This window comes from Cyprinus carpio, unplaced genomic scaffold (assembly GCF_018340385.1).
Source record: "Cyprinus carpio isolate SPL01 unplaced genomic scaffold, ASM1834038v1 S000000512, whole genome shotgun sequence".
NCBI lineage: Eukaryota > Metazoa > Chordata > Actinopteri > Cypriniformes > Cyprinidae > Cyprinus > Cyprinus carpio.
The window spans coordinates 222,631-243,397 of record NW_024873253.1 but is presented as its reverse complement, the minus strand read 5'-3'; the positions used below and the strand labels follow the sequence as shown (position 1 = coordinate 243,397).

General features: G+C 38.7%; 2 protein-coding genes across 11 annotated transcripts in view; one reads left to right on the top strand and one right to left on the bottom strand.

Moving 5' to 3' along the window:
- Nucleotides 1–1,716: 1,716 nt before the first annotated feature.
- LOC122142985 lies at nucleotides 1,717–6,013 on the top strand. Its single transcript, XM_042753929.1, has 4 exons — nucleotides 1,717–1,903; nucleotides 2,012–2,159; nucleotides 5,103–5,212; nucleotides 5,642–6,013. Exons 1-4 carry the CDS (start codon nucleotides 1,745–1,747, stop codon nucleotides 5,948–5,950), a joined length of 726 nt encoding a protein of 241 aa, XP_042609863.1. The 5' UTR covers nucleotides 1,717–1,744; the 3' UTR covers nucleotides 5,951–6,013.
- Nucleotides 6,014–10,475: 4,462 nt separating this feature from the next.
- The window catches only part of ldlrad3 (low density lipoprotein receptor class A domain containing 3), a 120,246-nt gene continuing 109,954 nt past the window's right edge, over nucleotides 10,476–20,767 (bottom strand). The window contains exons 5-8 of one of the 10 annotated variants that reach the window (XR_006158901.1): nucleotides 18,033–18,417; nucleotides 11,605–15,337; nucleotides 11,438–11,522; nucleotides 10,477–10,963 (exon numbers count right to left, since the gene is read on the bottom strand). Coding sequence is in view for 3 of the 10 variants with exons in the window: in XM_042753928.1 (XP_042609862.1) it covers nucleotides 15,166–15,337; nucleotides 18,033–18,417 (557 nt within the window). In the remaining 7 variants the exon portion in view is untranslated. Of the gene's footprint in view, nucleotides 15,338–18,032; nucleotides 18,418–20,767 lie in introns of all 10 variants that reach the window. The other 9 variants (XR_006158902.1, XR_006158900.1, XR_006158896.1 and 6 more) reach the window with 9 other exon arrangements.

Below are 20,767 nucleotides of genomic sequence, written 5' to 3'. Positions count from 1 at the left end.
ATGTTTATAATACAAGAATGTTTTGGAGTACAGACCTAAATTTGGTCTGCTAAATATTGCTGATGAAAAGTATGAAAAACTTATGAAAGTTTAAATTTACTATAAATCAAATGTACTGTACTAAGCATTTATTTTATATAAAATTTATATTTTATCAAATATATTTTAATCCAAAATTGCTATCAAATGAAAGCCATATGTCTATCAAAGTTGCGTTCCAAATTTGAAGTTGATGTCAAAAAAAAAAAAGCTGTTGGGTGTCACCGACATTCTGTTTAATTTTTTAAATAGAAAAAATTTCCAATTTTACTATTACAAAATTGTACTATTGTTTTTAAATTACTATTACAAATTTATAAATGTCTGTCCCAGTTGGCAAATATGGAACCGTGAGACTCAGACCTTTCCAACAATATTTGTTTTGTCACGATTTGACTATAAAGTAGCTAAAATAAATATTGTAATTTGAAACCTGACATCACCCACTAGGGTAGGAGCTCACTAAAAGAAATTAAAGTACCATTTCCCCATGGTAAACACAACATCGATTTCAGATGGTTTTCATAGGTTGAACCTAATTGTGGTGTTGATTACTAAAATATGTGATATAAAAAAAGGCAATATATAAGAAAATTGCCAAGTGTCCCACCAGTGGGATGGTGACAGTTAAGGTTAAAATAGTTGTGTTTTTAACCTGTTATCAGTAATTACATTTTCAGCACAGAGGATTTATATGTAAGTTGGTGTGGTTAAAGATTAACACTTATAAATTCAAGTGAGACCCTCTGGAATAAAATGATAAATTACTTTTCTGATTTGATTAATGTATACATTTGTATTTTAGGGGCACACCATTCCTGTTGAAGCCCAAGGTTCATCAGCTGATGATGAACATACTGGAAGTCCAAAAAGAGATGACCCCAGCACTTCAAAGTTTTTGAAGTTACCCAGCCCAGAATACGTTCTCTTCACTGATAGTGAACTACAACATGTGAGACGTGCATACTTCGAGCAGCAGCGTCTTGGAAAAGAGGGTGAAGTCACCTTATCAAAGGAGCTCTGTTGCCGGCTCATCTGAAATACCATGACAAATATGATATCTATTGCAAGAGCCTCTTCAGATGACTACAAATATCCCACTAAACATAAAGTTATTGCCATGGCAAAGCGGTTAGTGGAATACTACCCTGTGATAAAAGATAAGTCAACTGGATCGAGTCATGAGTGGGTGAGAGACTTCATTTGCTTGAATATTTATAGTCAAAACATGTTTTCCTGCTAACATTATGTTTCAAAACTATTCATTGATGCTTTTTCTGTTTTACAGGACACTGTTGCCAAAAAGCTCTTGAAGCGACTTTCAAATATCCGAAGTCCTGTGAAGGCCAAACACCCTCCATCCAAGAGAGCATGTCTGGTTGAAGTACCGTCTGCTGCAGTGGCAAGTGACTATGATGCAGATTCCAGTGCATCAACAGTTCATCTATCACCACCTTCAAGATCAAGCACCCCACGACAAGAAAATGACAGCATTCATGAAGCATGTACAAGTATAGTATTTGCAGTAAATAATAACATAATATAATAACATAATATAAGCCTAATTCTGCCTTATTTATTTTTATGTGGCATGGCATACATTCTTGTTCTAATTATATTGAATGCCTGAATTATAGCCGACGGTCCAGACAACAGCCTTGACAGCCAGAAAACACAGGCACGACATTACAGGACTCTACAAGAAATGTACAAAGCAAAGAAGCCAAACAAAGCTGCTGTAACTCATCTATTAGACCTGGAGTTCCAGTCCAGAAGAAATTTAATTGACTCAAATGCTTTGAAGGAGCAAGACAGACCCACAAAAATTTTACAGGCATACCCGTGCTTCAAAGAACTGGACCATGTGGGTATACACTGAAACATACTTTAGACTGAGTGACAAATGTCCCATATCTGCCTAACTGCAGACATACAGATTAATGATTTTTATAACTTTCAATATTTCTCTCAGGTAATGGATGAACTGCGGAGAGTCATTGAGCCAAACAATAGCCAATACACTTCTGAAGTGAAAGGCAGGTGGGAGAACTTCTGCTCCAAGGTTCAGTTTTATGGCGTCATGAAGAAAGTCATGAAGCCTCCAAGGACATTAAATGGATGTAAAGATGTATTTCATTGATTCTGTATAGATAATACCTACCTGATTTCAGTAACATTTTATAATAAGTATACAGTAATAAAGTACTTACAAATCATTTGAAAACTATTGGTTTATATTTAATTCATAGTTATTATATTGTAGTCTCTACAATGTGAATACATTAATAGGCTATATGCAATAAGTGAGTTCTTCATTCATTTTCAGTGGAATTAACACAAGTATTATTGTTGTTTAATTAGCTCATAAGTAATATCTTAGTTAATATTTATTATGCTTTGTTAACAACTTAAAGGGTTAGTTCACCCAAAAACGAAAATAGTGTAATTTATTACTCCCCTTCATGTTGTTGTACACCCATAAGACCTTCATCTTCAGAACACAAATTAAGATATTTTTGATGAAATATGATGGCTCAGAGAGGCCTCTATTGCCAGCAATGACACTGCACCTCTCAAGATCCATAAAGCTACTAAAAACATTTAAAACAGTTCATGTGACTACAGTGGTTCAACTTTTTATAACCTCTCAAGATCCATAAAGGTACTAAAGACATATTTAAAACAGCTCAAGTGAGTTCAGTGGTTCAACTTTAATGTAGTGAAGTGACGATAATACTTGTGCGCCGTTTTCAAAACACTGGTTCATTAAGTTCTGAAGCTTTCATTTCGATTCAGTGGTTCGGATCGCGTATCAAACTGCTAAACTGCTGTAATCACCAGTCCCTTCAGGATTTTGCAATTCTGTGATCACTGAATTTATCACAAAATTAAGCAAACTCCACAATTTTCGCAAAAGCTCGCAAATTTTTGTAATTCCCACAGATTTTCCACAGATTTTGGGCTTAGACGCATCCCATGACGTCATCCGAATTCGCATTCAGTCAAAGAAAGGTTGTTTCTCAGTTCCAAAAATGGAATGAACAGCCTTGTGTTCTCATCATGACTAATTTACAAGAGCTACACTGGATAAACGAACCGAAAGCGTACTCGTTTGGGCTAAGTAGCGCAGACCATTTTATCTGCTTGGGCCCGAGCCGCGGGCTGATCTTGATCACGCGACACTGATGTACACAGCGCTGGGAGATACAGTGAAGAACGCAGTCGAATTCGCCACAGAATCAATAATATCTCTGAAATCTTGTGAGAAGTATTCAAATTCAGTGCAGTGTTAAAGCTACAGATATCAGAACAAATGCCACTGATGTGGAGACCAAGAAAAACATTGTTTAGTAAACACAAATCACCACCATTTACCATGGATTTAACATAGTAAAATTACAGGGACAACTTGTGGCAGAATGTTTTTGAGTGTTTTTTAAATGCTTCACAGTCATTTTAGGCCACAAAAATCAGAAAAAAGTTCCGCGAAATCCTGGAGGGACTGAATCACGTGACGTTGGCGCTCTGAATCATTGATTCGAATCATAAAGCTTCAAAACAGTGTTTTGAAATCGTCCATCACTAGATATTGTTGGAAAGTGAACCACTGAACTGTTTTAAATGTGTCTTTAGTACCTTTATGGATCTTGAAAGGTTCAGTGTCATTGCTGGCTATAGAGGCCTCACTGAGCCATCGGATTTCATCAAAAATATCTTAATTTGTGTTCTGAAGATGAATAAAGGTCTTACGACATGAGGGTGAGAAATAAATTACATAATTTTCGTTTTTGGGTGAACTATCCCTTTAACTGTAAGGAGATCTCACTTAAGATTAGGTCACAGAAAATTGGAAAATGTCATTAATTAAGTGCTTTACACCAACCTTTTAAATTAATTGCATTAGTATTAAGTGTTCCTTTAAAAACTTCAAAACCGTTTTCTGTGATGGGTAGGTTTATGGGTAGAGTTAGTGTAGGGGGAGAGAATATACAGTTTGTACAGTATAAAAAACATTACGCTTATGACCTTGTAAACAACATATTTTAAGGAACACTTAATATGAATGCAGTTAATGTCTAATAAAGGTTGGTTTAAAGCACTTAATGACATTTTTCCATTTTCCATGACCTTTCCATGAATTTTGTTATATATCCTAATCATTGTTAACGCATTCATTACTTCCATGAGCTCATTGTTTCTACCTTAAATTAATACATTGCTTAAATAAATACATTATTAGCTAACTGTGATTTGTATATGTACATTTCTGAAATTACTAAAATTGGACAGCCATTTGATAACAGATCACTCTAAATTGTAATGTTGACATGCATTCTCTGTAAATCTGCTTTAAAACTATAATGTGAAAAGCGCTATACAAATAAATGTGAGTTGAAATGAATTAATCTATTTACTTCTAGTTAATTAACAATTCTTTACTATGAGCTAATTAAACAATAATAATTGCTAATTGCAGTGAGAGTGAACTCACTATTTGTATATTAATATATGTGTAACAAGGAGTCAGAGGCGTTCGGATCCATGTGCAGAACTTTATTCACAGAATGGTCAGACAGGCAGAAATCAATCACAATCCAAGACCAGACACAGGAAAAACCAACACAAGGGAAAACGCTCAGAAATGCTAGACAGGCTAAACAAGACTTCGCAGTGAGTGAGCGTGATTGTGCTGCTTTTATGTGTGTGTAAATGAGGTGCAGGTGTGGCAAGGAAATTGGCTGATGAATGAGGTGCAGGTGTGGCAAGGTGATTGTGATGCAGTGACTCATGGGGAATAGTTCCGGTGTGGTGCAACAGTATGAGAGGTGCTAGTGTCCAAGTGAAATCTGGTGGTTGATGGGTGGAATGGTCCTGAGTGGAGTGCCCTCTACTGAAGTTCATGGGCACTCCAACTAATGATCGTGACAATATGTATATTAACTATGAATTAACTATAAACTAATGTTAATGATTTTGATGTACTTTTTTCTGTATACTTTATTATAAAGTGTTAACCTAATTCCTAAGTGCATATCAATATCGATTTCCTCTCGTTTTTTTAGTTGAACATGCCATCGCAGTTTTTACTGCCCTGCCACTGCTCTTCCCATCTGGCTCTGGAGCACCCAAGAAACTGGTCCCAATCGGTGAGGCTCTTTTCCACGTCCTTACGGTAAGTTTAACTTCAATAGTGATAACTTAGTAGGTGCCTAAGATGCCTACACTCTCAATAAAATACTTTGTTAAAAAACGTCCTAATTGGGCTACTCAAAAATTGGCCATGAAAAAAAAAAAAAAAAAAAAAAAAAAAAAAATAATAATAATAATAAAAATAACCTCAACACAGCCTTTGGGTAGAAAAATACCCATAATAACCAGTCATTTAGAAGGGTGTAAATGCTGTTACGTGTAATTGAGCTTTATTTATATGTTTTATATTGGATGCATTTTTACCCAGGAAGAGCCTCAAACTTGAAACAGGTGTTTCCTTTTCCTCATTAACCATGTCTACCCAACAACATATGAAACACAAACATTACTTACTTTGCTTTTTTGCTGTGTTTGTTGTCTAAATTCTGTATTTATTTATTTGGTTTTCTAGCCCTCAGAGGATCCTGATACCTACATCCACCAGCGTGTGCTTTCTAGTCCTGTCTTGCTGGTTGGTGAGCAGAACTGCATTGTGGTTGTAGGTAAAACTCCAGTTGTAACTTTTGAGAAAGATTTGCTCCACGAGGGACCTCTCTACCTTCTGGCCTATTACTATGCATTTCACCTGACATATCCCAAGTGTATTGCCACACTCTTGTCTGTGTTACAAACACAAGTACTTGGAGATGTCATCCATGAGCAGGATGCAACCTCCTCGTACAAGAAGGCCATTCATGAATGGAAAATGTTTGTTGAGTAATTTCTTTTCAAAGATGTTGTATGACTAAGGCAGTGATAGCTGCAGTGTTTTTATTTTTTTATGTTTGTTGTTGTTTTTTCCCTATTTCTTTTGCACTTGATTTGTGCTATTTTTGACTTTCCTCCAGTTTTCAGTAGTGTTTATTGAATCTGCCATACATAAATGCAATACATTCATTGAGTAATTGCTGTTTGAGGTTATAGTGAATGCAACTTATAGACTGAGGCATATCTCTGTGCAGAACATTTGCTGTTGATATGCTTGTTGTGTGTGTGTGTGTGTGTGTGTGTGTGTGTGTAAATGTGTCAGCTGAATAGCCTTGGAATCAGTTCATCCTGCTTATATGCTCCATTTGTTTAAGAGGAGGTTCTTTAATAAATGTTCAGCAAAACTTAAGTTGTTTGTTTATTCATTTAGTAAATTTTTTTATGTTTCTTCATTGGGGTGTTTCAAGAATTTTCATCTATTTTCAGGTTATTGTGGATCTTTAAAAAATCTAAATAAGCTGAATTTAATGTTAAATGTTCTAGTTTTAATGCAATCTGCATTAAAATTACTTATTCAGTGCTTATAAAAAGTGAAAGTTGCATAATTATAAGCATGTTTGTCTAGTTATAAGACCTAACAGTATTTTTAGTGACTAGATTTGAGATAAAATTTTCTAATTTTAATGCAATCTGCACTAAATGTTCTTCTTAATCAGTGCTTATAAAAAGTGAAAGTTGCATAATTATTAAATTCTTATAAAAAGAAAAAACTGCAAAGCTTTAAGCATTTTGTCTAGTTTTAAGATCCAATTGCATTTATTAGTGACTAGATATTTATGCTATTTTCAAGAATTCTTATCAAGTCAGTTTTGCTTACCCCATTGGCAGATTTTTTTTGCTTGATTTTAGTACACTTTAACTAGATTTAAGCACATCTTGCTTGTTTCAAGGGGGGCATTTTTTGCAGTGTGAGGTTAAGGGTTCTTAATAGCTGACCAAGAGGATAAATATAAATGCTAAAATGCAGGAGACCAAGCACTGAGCCCTGTGGAACACCAGTACAAACAGGATCCACATCAGATCTGAAACCATCCATTAAAAAAAAGAAATTGACTGCTGTGTAATTGGTTGTGTAATTGAGACTAAACAACACCCTCTAAAAATTTTAGCAATAAATGGAAGATGAGAAATTGGATGAAATTAACTGAGATTGTTCTAATCACTTTTTTTTTAATATGAGAGTGACAGCAGCAGTTTTAAGTGCTGTTGGCACAACACCAGTGGACAAGGAGTCATTTATTATTGTGAGAAGAACAGGCCACAAGTAACCAAAACAGGATTTGAAAAAACTAGAAGGCAGGGGATTAAGTATGCAAGTGGAAGCTTTCATACGATACACCTGTGCACAAAGAGACTCAGAGGTGACTAAGGAAAAATTAGAGAAGGGTGTACTGGAAAAACTTGGTAGATTAACTGTAGAAACAGGAGGCCTAAAAGAACTAAGAATATCTTTACAGATGTTATCAGTTTTTAAACTAAAGGATTTAAGAAAATCATTGCATGTCTGACCTGACGCAGTTAGAGTATTCGCACCAGGTACAAAATATTTACTATGTATGTACCAGGGAAGTACATGTACTGTAAAATAAAGCGCTGCCACTTAGGTACAGTTATCAAGTAAAATCCTCAAGTATTTTACACTCCTGCAAATGTATAAATGTATTTAATGGATATTAGTGTGTTTAATTTGGATTGCAATTTAATGTATAATGTTTAATAAAAAAATTGAAAAATAATGTATTTTCCATTACAACATTTCCAGATGTTACTAGAGTGGTTTATGTTGTTTGGGATGAGCTACTGGGTTGTGGCACAGCCACATAATGGGGAGATTTATAAAGCTCATTAACAGGATAATTGTATGTTTATGTCAGCTGTCTATGTATAATTGTTTTCCCTGTGTTTTTTTGTTTTGTTTTTTGCCCCGTCAAGTGTTGTTGTTGTTCCCGTTTTCTCTCACGAGTGTTCTTCAGCAATGCATCAGAGAATCTCTGTTACATCATGGGATCAGCTGATTGGAAACTTCCAATAAAAGAAGTGGGTTTACTGATGTTCGAGAGCAATGCTCTTCGTGCTCAGGTGGGACTATAACGATCGATTCATTCACATTTGCGATTTTCTGACTGTGACTCCTTGTGGAAATAACTGATCTTGTGGGATTATTTTACCTTGGACTTCATCACAGCGCTGTTCCTCAACATGCTCCCGGACTCAAAACACCTTACCGGTGAGGCGGACCCATAACACACACACACACACACACACACACACACACTTAACATTGGACTTTAAAGGACAGTACAAACGCACGCACATTTATATTGTATATTTTGTAAATATTGTTTTTTCTGTGTCTTGTAAAAGACATTATGGGTTGGCATTTATTCTTTGTTTTGGTGGTTACTTATTATTCCTGCATTCGTTCAAACACACTATTAAGAGGTAAAAGAGCAAACTTTTTTGTGTAGCCTGCCTTATTTAGGCAGAGCGTTACATATTGGCGGCCCGTACGGGGACCTCTTTTGTTGTGTTTGTTTGGTTGTGTATAATTATCATTATAGATGTGACAAATGCTGCTCTGGTTACTGATGTTGAAGTTGTAAATACTGAAAACCCATGTACACCTGTAAATGACCAAGAGAATGTTGAACAACCAGGGGTGGATTTTACAGCAGGCCCATTTGTGACCAGGCACAATCCTACAGCAGCGATAACATCTATGCTTAGTCCATTGTACATTTCAGATTCTGAACAATATGAGGATGATGATGATGAAAGGAGTTGTATTTTAAATGTTGGTATGGTACAAGTGATGCAAGCATATATAACACAGGTAAAAGTGGATTTTTTGGCTCTCAATAAAAGAGTACAAACCCTAGAGCAAGATTTCAAACAGTCAAGGGACAGTTCATTGAATCGGGAAACAAGTTTCAGTTTCAGGCAGGCCGTGGACATTAGCTTGGCTATGTTGGAGGACTATTTCCTACTGTCACTGGAAGAGTTAGAAAAGGCTGTAACAGATTGTTTTCTTAGGAAAGATTCTAAATGGGAAAGTCAAATGAAAAAAAATAAGACTCACCAGTACTCCCACACTCTCCAGATTACAGGCCTACTTACCAGCTTCCTCCCACATTTTTCCTGTTTATTGTCCACAGACCCCAATGCCGGTTTCTAAAGAAAAAGGTCCAACCCATAAAGCTCATAATGCTACTTATTACATTCAACCTCCTGTGCTTACTCATCCACCTAGTGTGCTTACCTCCTCAGTGATGGCTGGTTCATCCTCATTCATCGCTCAACCTCCTGTCTGCCTCAAGTTCCCCTCTTTTGGCGATTCCTGCGAGACAGGATGTTGAACTTCATTGAGCAGTGTGAAAACTTCTTGGAGATCAGGCCCCTTTCCAGCGTCAAGCTCATCAGAACCCTAAGCACAGTCCTGGAAAGACCCATTCAGAGCTGCTGGAAAGCAGAGAAGGCTAAGGTAACTGACTAGTAGTCCTTCAAAAAGGCATTTATAGCTTCATTTCTTTGAGATGGTTACCTCCCAGAAGTGGAGGAGAAGTTGAGGATGTTGGTCCAACAACCATGTCAATGCCTGAGGGATTTCACCTACGACTACCGGGCTCTCTGCTTGAAGTGGAAGCCAGAAATCTCAGAGGAGGACCTGGTGAACCGCATCCTGAACAACATCAACCCCAGGGTTGCAGGATGTCTACGAGGGACAGTGAACACCGTGGAGCAGATGGTGAAGGTTGGGTCAATGGTGGAAAAGGACTACATGGGAGAAAAAGACTACTGGCAAAAAGTCAGTACCCAGATTAGCAGAGACAAGACTAAGAAATCTGCAAAATGTACCAGCAACAAAAACTTGACTGGAGTAACCCTGGCACAACCACATCCAGTCTTGTCTCTTCTCAATGCTCCTGTAAGGGTGAATGGACAAGCGGTGAAGGCAGTACTTGACACCGGAAGCTCTTACACATTGACGCAGGAGAGAGCATGCGGAAACAGCTGAAGAGTGACACTCCATCAGTCATTACCTCTACCCCTCAGAGATTCATTATGGTCGATGGAACAATTCACCAGTCTATAGACCAGCAAAAGACACAATACCAGTGGCATGACAGAGAGTGCATGATGGACAATTATATCCTGAAAAACACTCAGCTCCTGAACTTCCTGAATGCCACTGGAGCTGTTTTGGAAGTGGGACAAGGCAGGTATGGCTTTAGATTTGGAAAAGGATAGACATATTACCCTTTCCTGCCATCCCAGGTTCCAGCAGGTCTGACTACACCTTCTGGTGGGTCAAGATCATTCCATTACAGCTGCTAAGTTGAATCTATACTATGCCTTACCACCAACTGGCAGACTTCCCGAACTCAAGTCCTTCACCCCAGAGATTACCCAGTGGGACTCTGACAATCAGCAAGATCTCCACTAGGCCACGCACTACTTCAAACATCCTGGGTAAAACATTAGCTGTACAGCACAAGATATCATTGACTGATGATATACCTTTTAAATCCCAGGCATACATAGTTTCTCCCCTCAAAAAAAATAAATAAATAAATAAAAATCATTGAAGAAATAGTTGACCAGATGCTCCATGACAACATCATTAAGCTCTCCTTCTCGCCGTGGTCTTCACCTGTGGTCCTGGTCCCCAAACCTGATTTCTCATACAGGTTCTGTACCCGACGCTTACCCAATGCCGCTGATTCATGACATCCTAGAATCCTTGGAAGGTGCCTCCTGGTTTAGCTCATTGGATCTGCAGTCCGGATACTGACAGGTGGAGATGGAGGAAATGAGTAGAGAGAAGACGGCTTTTATTACCACCAAGGGGCTATTTCAATTCAAGTCTATGCTGTATGGGCTTGGAAATGCCGCTGCCATCTTCCAGCATTTGATGGAGAGAGTTCTAGCTGAATTGAGGGTGTTACGTTCCCACTTTGTAATCAATCTGGGGAATTGAAGAATACGTAACAAAATAAACACATGGAGTCCACATGTAGCCTCTCATCCCAGTCTCAGCCCTAAAGAACACTGCCAACCATTAAAAGATCCATTACAAATTCAATTTATTACATAAGAAATAACAGAAACAAAGCAAAGAGGTTTCAGGAAATACACCAAACACACAAAATAATGTTCTTTTTAACAACGTCATATGACCCCTTTAAGTATCAGTTCGCAAACAACAACTAGCAACACTTGTCTTGGGCTGCAAACATTGATAGCTCAAACTTTCTCCTTTCCTCTCTCCCTTCAACTGGGATTTCTTGGTGGCTTTTATAGCCGGTTAATCCCAGGCATATATCAGCTATCTTTCACTGATGCCACCCCTTGTCTCTCCATATCACACCACTTGTCTACCTCACCACATTCTCTGGAAGAAATTGGTCAAGCTCAATGTTTGGACAATACAATCACTTACCTCCAAACTGGCATCCAATCTCGCTCAGTCAAAGAACAGTCCATTACCTTTGAAGACCACCAAGGGGTGTGGTAGTGCAAAGTACCTTTAAAAAATTAAAGAAGAGTGTCAAAAAATACCAGCTGGTGGTACCACAGACACTAAGAACTGACTTTGTGCACTATTACCATGATAATCCCCTAGGAGGCCATCTTGGACAGCTAAAAACAAAAATGCTGAAAATCCTGGAGGTGGCATGGTGGCCGTCAGGAAGAACGTTTGGAAGTACATCAAAAGCCTTTAGGTATTCCAGAAATACAAACCCATCTGGACTTTTGCAAAGTTCACAGAGCCTGGACGCACTCTAGGGATTGATCTAATGGATCCATTCCCCACCAGTAAGAAACAGAACACTTACCTTCTTGTCATTGTTGATAATTACACAAAGTGGGTGGAGATGTTTCCACTTAGGGATCCCAAGATAGTGAAAATCCTCTGGGAGGAGATTTTTACTCGTTGGGTTGTTTCAAAGTACCTAGTGTCCGACCGTGGTCCCCAGTTCACCTCTAGCATTCTAGGCAATCTGTGCAAGACATAGGGTTGTGTTCAGAGACTAACAAGCTACCACCCACAAGCAAACTTAACTGAAAGAATCAACCGGACTGTAAAAAAATGGTTGGACAATGTTATCTATGTACAACGACATCAAACCTGGGACCAGTGGCTAACAGAATTCAACTACGCCCAGCAGGATAGCATGGGGAGGACACGTGCAGAGCTCATGCTGTGTAGGCAAGTGTTGGGACCACTGGAAAGCCTAATCCACTGACTACCCTCACCTGATCAGGCTGCGTATTCTCTGGTGGAGCGACAGAACATCATGGCAGTGGAGGTGAAAAACAGGATGAGGATGAGCCAAGCCAAACAACCAATTATAATTACTGTAGAAAAAATGTGCAATTTCAACCAGGTGACCTAGATTGGTTTAAAAACCATCCTCTTTCAAAGGCCTCTAACATATTCTCTGCCAAGCTAGTGCTCAAGTGGGAGGGTCCAGTGGAAATAAAAAGCAAAACAGGGCCAATAAATTACACTGTGTGCTGGGGCAACCCACGTAAAACTGATGTATTTAATGTAGTGAATCTTAAGCGTTATTACAGACGTTCTCCTCAGACGTTGTCAGCGGGGGGAGGGGATCTATGTGGCGCAATCACATAAAAGGGAGATTTATAAGGCTGCTTATCAAGATAACTGTAAATTTAGGTCAGCTGTCGTATAATTCTTTCCCCTGTGTTTTGTTGCCCCGTTCAGTGTTGTTGTTCCTGTTTTCTCTCATAAGAGTTCCTCAGCAACGCGCCAGGGAATCCCCAGTATGTCACGGGATTAACTGATTTGACACTTCCGATAGAAGTAGCAGGTTTGCTGGCATTTGAGAGCAATGCTCTTCATGTTTGGACTATAGCGATCGATCGCGTCATTCACACTTGCTGTTTTCTGACTGTGACACTGAGTTCCCTCCCTGTGGAAATAACAAATCTTGTGGGATTATTTTACCTTCGATTTCATCACAGGACAGCGCTGTTCCTCATTGTGCTCTCAGTCTCAAATGTCTCAAAATGCCTTACTGGTGAGGCCGACCCATAACACACACACACACTTAACATTGGACTTTAAAGGACAGTACGAACGCATGCAAAAAGAGATAAAGCAGTAGGCGCCTTCCAGGGATTCATGAATCAGCAGCATTGGGTAAGCGTACAGTCTTGGTGTTTAACTTTCTGTAATCCACACAGAACCTGTATGAGCTGTCAGGTTTAGGGACCAGGACCACAGGTGAAGACCAGGCTGAACCGAAGGGCTCAATGATGTTATCTCAGAGCACCTGGTCTACATTTTCCTTGATTATCTGTTTCTTCAGGGGTGAAACTCTGTATACACAGGTTTTGAATGGTTTGTCATCAGACAATGCGATCTTATGTTGTACGACTGATGTTTTACTCAGGGTGTTTGAGATGGTGTGTGGCCAGGTGGAGATCAATATCAGCAGCTTTTCCTGGTTGTCTGAGTCCCACTGAATAATCTCTGGGGTGAAGGACATGAGTTCGGGAAGTCTGCCAGTTGGTGGTAAGGCATAGTATAGATTCAACTTAGCAGCTGTAAGGGAATGAGCTTGACCCACCAGAAGGTGTAGTCAGACCTGCTGGAACCTGGGATGGCAGGAAAGGGTAATATGTCTATCCTTTTCCAGATCTAAAGCCATACCTGCCTTGTCCCCCTTCCAAAACAGCTCCAGTGGCATTCAGGAAGTTCAGGAGCTGAGTGTTTTTCAGGATATAATTGTCCACCATGCACTCTCTGTCATTCCACTGATACTGCATCTTTTGCAGGTCTCTAGATTGGTGAATTGTTCCATCCTCCATAATGAATCTCTGAGGGGTAGAGGTAATGACTGATGGAGTGTCACTCTTCGGCTTGTCTCTGCTACTCTGGGTACCGATATTTTGCCAGTAGTCCCATGCCGTCCTTTTCCACCATTGACCCAACCTTCACCAGCTGCTCCATGGTGTTCACTGTCCCCCACAGACATCCTGCAACCCTGGGGTTGATGTTGTTTAGGATGCGGTTCACCAGCTTCTCCTCAGAGATCTTTGGCTTCCACTTCAAGCAGAGAGCCTGGTAGTCATAGGCAAAGTCCCTCGAGTGTTGATGTGGCTGTCGGACCAACATCCTCAACTTCTCCTCCACTTCTGAGAGGTAATCGTCTGAAAGAAATGCAGCCATAAATGCCTTTTTGAAGGCTGATTGACAGTCAGTTTACTTCTCTGCTTTCCACCAGCTCTGAGTGGGTCCCTTCAGGACCATGCTTAGAGTCCCGATGAGCTTGTTGCTTGGAAGGTGCCTGATTTCCAGGAAGTTTTCACACTGCTCCATGAAGTTTAACATCTCCGCTGTTTCGCAGGAGTCGCCGAAAGAGGGGAACTTGAGGTGGAAGGAGGTCGAGCACAGAATGAGGATGAACCAGCCATCACTGAGGAGGGAAGCACACTGGAAAAAGAGATGAGTATGCACAGGAGGTTGAATGTCTTGAATAGCATTATGAGTTTTATGAGCTGGAACTTTGTCTTTAGAAACCAGCATTGGGGTCTGGGGACAATAAATGGGAGAAATGTGGGAGGAAGCTGGTTAGGGTTAGGTTAGATGGTTAAACTTCATGTTCATAAACATTACGCCAGGGACACAGAGGCATTCTGCATTCCCAATTTACATCAAACTCACAGGGAATATAAACACTGAAAACCATGTAAACCCATGATAATTAAACATTAAAACAACTGTCCCACACTTTATGTAAATATTGAAAATGATTTGAGAACATATTTTACTTAAACTGTCACTCACGAGGATGAGCTTTGACACTAGTCACTTTACTAGTAGGTAAAGTCTATCCTCATAGCATTACTGCAGACAAGACTATCAATTGTACTTTTGCAACAGTAGGAAAAAGCTTATTCTGGATTAGCTCCGTCTGTATACTGCTTTTTTGGCTGCCAGTGGCATTGCTTATGATAAGAGTAATGCAGTTGATTGGCCACCTGATGATGGCACTACCATGCTCCTACACATACTTGGTGAATCTGCAAACATCTACATCATCAATGCTTTTCTTTCTGAACATTCAGCATAGAGTTTTGCATAACGCACATACAGTCCATATCTTCTGAATTTACAGTGATGGCTGCTAAGACTCTTTACTCTGCACAACTGGTGTTAGTGTTGTTGGTCCAGGTTTGAGATAATACAGCTCTGGCTGATTCTGTGGTTTCAGCTGGGTCCTCATATACAGGTGGTTCTCTCTCAGACTGAGCTGTAGTAGTCTCTGGAGGGTAAGGAGGAGGTGGGAGATCAAACCATGTGGGTCGGCTGTATGAAAAAAAAAAAAAAGGTAATCTGTAAACATTAGAGAGATGATTATGGTTGAGAGACAAAGTAAAATATCAATGTCCTATCTGGTGAAAGCAGAGGGCTGAAGCCTTTACCAATTTTGAAAAAAAAAAAAAAAAAAAATATATATATATATATATATATATATATATATATATATATTTGTAAAAATGTTTACATCTATCTATCTATCTATCTATCTATCTATCTATCTTTTTATAACACTTGTTTTTTTAACAGTTGTTAAATAAATAAAGTAAACTTTAAATGAAAAGTATTATAGTGTTTGCCTTTTTATTACGAGAATTTAATATAAATTTTTTCATCAGCATTGTCCATTCAACGTTGTAAAAATCAAGGATCTGAACATGGTCATCCAGTTTCAGATCGATCTACAAAATTGTTTCTGATGGACATCGTTCTTGAATCAGAAACCGCTTCTGCGTGTCAGAGCACGTGATATAGCCTATTATAAGGAGTAACGATATGTTTTATGAAATAAAACATAGTAGTTAAGTAAAAACGTTCTGACGGACATCAAGCAATATTGGATGGGTATCCAAGGGGCATTCTTGGTGAGCACGGATTCTGCCATTGGCAGGACATACAGGGAGCGATGGATCCAAGGGCGAACATGGACAATACGCCCATGGGCGATTCCATGCCGGACAGTCCTGGGGGTGAGCAAATATTTGTCCTACGAACCATCATCATACTGAGTTTGGAATATCAGAAGCGGCTTTCGATACATTTTATTGACTTTACCAAAGCTTTTGGCAGCGTCCACCATGAGACCCTCTGGAAGATCACCTTGGAAGAAGTAAGGCATCCCATGCAAGTTTATTGACCTGTTCCGCAACCTCTACTGTGCTGCGTTCAGACTGAAAGCGTTGTCACCGATTTTTTCCCAACAAAACGGGGGTCAGGTAAGGATGTGTCCAATCTCTCTTCCTGTTCCTAGTGGCATTGGATTTTGTCATTTTACCGACAAGGAAGCGGTCTCCCACAGGTACAGATGGAGCAGTTGGCAGACTTGGACTTTGCTGACAACATCGCTTTGCTGGCTTCCATCCAACCTGACTTGGCTAATATGGTGACGAAGCAGAAGTCAGCAAAGTTCGGGCTCTGGATCAGTGGCTCTAAAACCATGTGATCATGTGGATCCATGAAATCATGTGGATCGGGTATGCCCACAGATGAGTACCCGTAACCATTGGCCACCAGCAAATTTAGGAGGTCAGTTGATTTACCTATCTGGGCAGCATGCTTTCGGTGGATAGTGACGTGGACCATGACGTTGTCTACCATATTGGAAAGCTACAATGGTCCTGCAAAGCCTCCTACTCCGAGAGACCAAGGTATGACTGCTGAGTTCCATCGTCATTCCAACAGCTATTTATGCTTGTGAAATGTGTAAAATGAGGGCCAAAACCATACCTTAATACATTTCAACATTGTTGCCTGATATGCATCCTGAAAATCATGTATCGAGATTGGGTGACCAATAAAGAACTGCATTGCCAGACATCAACTTGCCCACTGGTGCAAAATGTGGTCAAGCATCAGATGCGCTTTGCTGGATATGTCCTATGACAGCCGCCAACCAGGCTCCCATGAACTGCCATACTTTGGAACACACAACAAAGGAAAAGGAAACAAGTACGTCCCAAGATCACGTGGCAAAGGACATTCATTGAAGACCTCAGTGCCGTCAACCTTTCCTGGGATGAAGCCGGAACCACTGCAGTCGATCAAATTCTTTATATTATTAATAATAATAATAAAAAAGGCAAATGCTATAATAATTTCTCACGTAGATCATCCGGCTATGTCCAGTTATCAGACTTACCACATTGTAGAGTACACTTCTGGTTAAAGTATCCATTGTGTTTACTAAAAATTACTTTAAAAGTACTATATTAATTACAGAATATAATTCCATAATCTGTATGTATCTGTTTGCTAAAGTATGAAGTTATCTAAAGTATAAATCTGTTTGTTATTTCTAATTTAGTAAATATCATGTGAAAATAAACATACATTTCATTGCAGCATGTTAGTGATGAACGGATTGCGTTTATATCCGTGGACTTTGTGGATAATCCGCGGGTCGGGTAATAAAATAAAATAAATGTGGGTGGATGAGATGAATCATTAATGATTCAAATATTTTCTAAAATATGAAGGTGTTTTAAATGCATTTCTTTATCAGGCAGACAGACATACAATTTTTTTTTGTGTGTGTGTTCGCCTGTTCAGGAAGTTTAAGTAACAGTAACGTGTGCAGTGATGAGCAGATCAGCTGTCACATCACTGAATCTGCTGTTAAAAATTAACTATCCATTCATCATACCATCATGCAAAACTTAAGAATTAGAATCAATGTAATGTCATGATTAGGTGTGGGTCGGGTGGGATATCTAAATCAGAAAAAAATATAGGTGCGGATGTGTGGCGGGTAGATAACTTATTTGAAGCAGCGGATTTGAGTGACGTTTGAGCTCTACAGCACGTGTTATTTACTACCTTTAAATGAAATAACCATATCCTATATCTCAGCTTTATATCAGTCATTGGCCACTTTATTATATATTGGCATAGGCCATCCAAAAAAAAAAAAATAATAATCACATTGGTTGACCACTATTCTTATCATTTGTATTTGTAAGCATACCCAACATCCAGTACAGCCTGTGAGTATGATGGTGGCAAGTCTATCGCAGTTCTTGGATATTGTGAAAGAGAGAGCAACTGGAGACTATGGACTGAGCTGAATGCCTCTGTTGAGGATGAACAGTGGGGTGAAAGGTCATGGCTTCCAGGATGGGTATGTCCTCTGTCCAGTATGACAAGCCGGGAGAGCAGGAGTGGTTGGTGGCAGGCACCTCTGTAGACCCCCTGTGGCAGCAAAACACTTCGCTTTCTCTGATGGTGCAGGACGAGGGCCAGTAATGCCACTACCAGGACAAATATGATGGCACTGCCAATAACTGCATACGTGATACTGGGGTAATAGCGTAGTCTATAGTCCAGTGTCACAAAGTCCTGTCCAGGGGATTCTGTGAGGAAAAGAAAATATATATATTTTTAAATATAAATTCCCTTTACTGATATTACTGGTTTAATTTTTGTTTGTTTGTTTATTTCACCAAAGATCTTAATATTACATTAAATGTGGAAAAAGATCTGACATTATTTAAAAAAAGCTGTACCCACTATAAATACAAGCTAAACAGTAAATTGTTTGTAACAAATGAGACTGAAGTTGTTAAATAAAAAAAATAAAAAAAGTGTCACTATCAGGATTTAAATGAGAAAAAACTAAAAGCTACCATTTTTGGGTAAGAATTATCTGAAATAAATTTTTGATCAAGTACATAACCAGCCAGTATTCAAAACTACCTCCTTACCCGATTCACAATGGTAAGCCTATAATAATATTTTCTAATCTGAGTCATCTAAGTCATAAATCTAAGTCATTATGTCATGTCTGTAATGAAATTGTCCCAGCTAGTTGGCTTTATAGCATGTGCAGGTGGCGGATCATTTATAGCCTTTTCTAACAGCAGCTGGAATAATTAAATTTATCATTTTGATGGCAGATTGTAATCCAGAAAGTATTATGTGTTTATGAAACACATGTGACTGTAATTAGATTATATTCCAGTTTTAAATGTGCATCTGATTACAGATAGCCTACGTGGCATGACACAAGATTTGTATTTTAAAGAGAGCCAGTTCTAAGGAAGGATAATTTGCTTTTTGGGTTATTTATTTATTTATTTATTTTATATGAAGTTCAAATGGTACGACAATTGGAGATTAGACTGTACAAAAATTTAAATCTATATGCTAATACATACGCTAATAATTTTATAACAATAATAATTAGCACGGTTTAATGTGATATGTGCTAGATTTAATCAACATTTGTAGTGCGATTTATTGTAATGCTTTTACCTCAGTTGGTCAGAGCAAAAGTGGCAGACTTGTTACTAACTTGTTCAGTTGACAATATCAGGTGTTATTTGGGTCATATATTCCAAGAAATAGGCTAGAATCTGTGATTCTTAAGTACAATATCCACACCGGTGCGGTAACTGACATACTCCTCAAAACATTAGATTCATCTGCGCTGGAGCCATGCTAGTGCACAACCCAACTGAAAATCATATTTAGGTCAAAACTGTCATTTATTTGGGAACTAAATCTGCTGTAAAGGGTGATCTATTTAAGCCCACTGAAATGCTTGAATGCAAACACATCAGCATCAATGCCTCTTAGGTCAAAAAACAAAACATTAAAATAACACAAATTAATTAAATAACTAATGCACGTTCAAATGCCCGCTGCCATAACATTAACAGTTCTATTAAAATGCTACCCATTTAGCCCTATGTGACGTCTGTTTTTATATTGTTTATCAACAGTATAAATGTTTATATTGTTTGAATTAACTAGCCAAGTAGACAGATATGAATGTTTATTCATAACCATACTGAAAATAAGTAAATATTGGTAGCTAATGCTACCTGTCTAGCTAACAAGCTTGCTGGTGCTAAGTTGGGGTAATTTTTAAAAATAAAGTCCAAATATTTTTATTCAACCACCTAGATCGGGGGTCGGCAACCCGCGGCTCTAGAGCCGCATGTGGCTCTTAAGCGCCGCCCTAGTGGCTCCCTGGAGCTTTTTCAAAAAAATAAATTAATTAATAAAATATCTTTTCTGTATGATATAAATTAATAAACATTCTTAATGTTTTTCAATGTTGTAAAAATGTATAATAAATATTTAATTTCAACATTTCTGTCAACGAAGATTTACGTCATAAACTGCGACACACGTTTCTGTCAGATCGGCGTAATGCTGAAAAACAAACAAACAAACCAGCGGGTGTGTCATGGGCCATGGATCCCAAGGGGAAAAAGAGAAAGATAGCTGAGGAGAACAGAGGATTCAACAGTTCTTGGACCGAATCATTTGCTTTCATTGCCAATGCGGAAGGATTGCCTGCATGTTTGCTTTGTAATGAGAAACTTACCTGTGCGACCAGATATTCTCAAACATGAACTACATAATCCAAATACCGCACCCGCCTTACAGATGAGAGCTTGCAGTCCTGCGTCAAGATTAAAGTTACATCTTACATGCCCGATGTTAAGAAGCTGTCCAGTGATGTCCGAAAACAGAAGTCACATTAAACGGGTAAGAACACAATCCAGGCACATATTTAGTAACAAAGTGGCTTTTTTATAAAGTGATTTCTGATTTTTGTCAGTATATATTTGGAATGACACATAGGGAAATTGTGTTTTGTTGCTCAGGTCTGAGGATGGCTGCATTATTGTGCGTCAAAAGAGAAGAGGATGATGCTGCATTTTACCCTTGCACTGACTTACTTAGCATTTT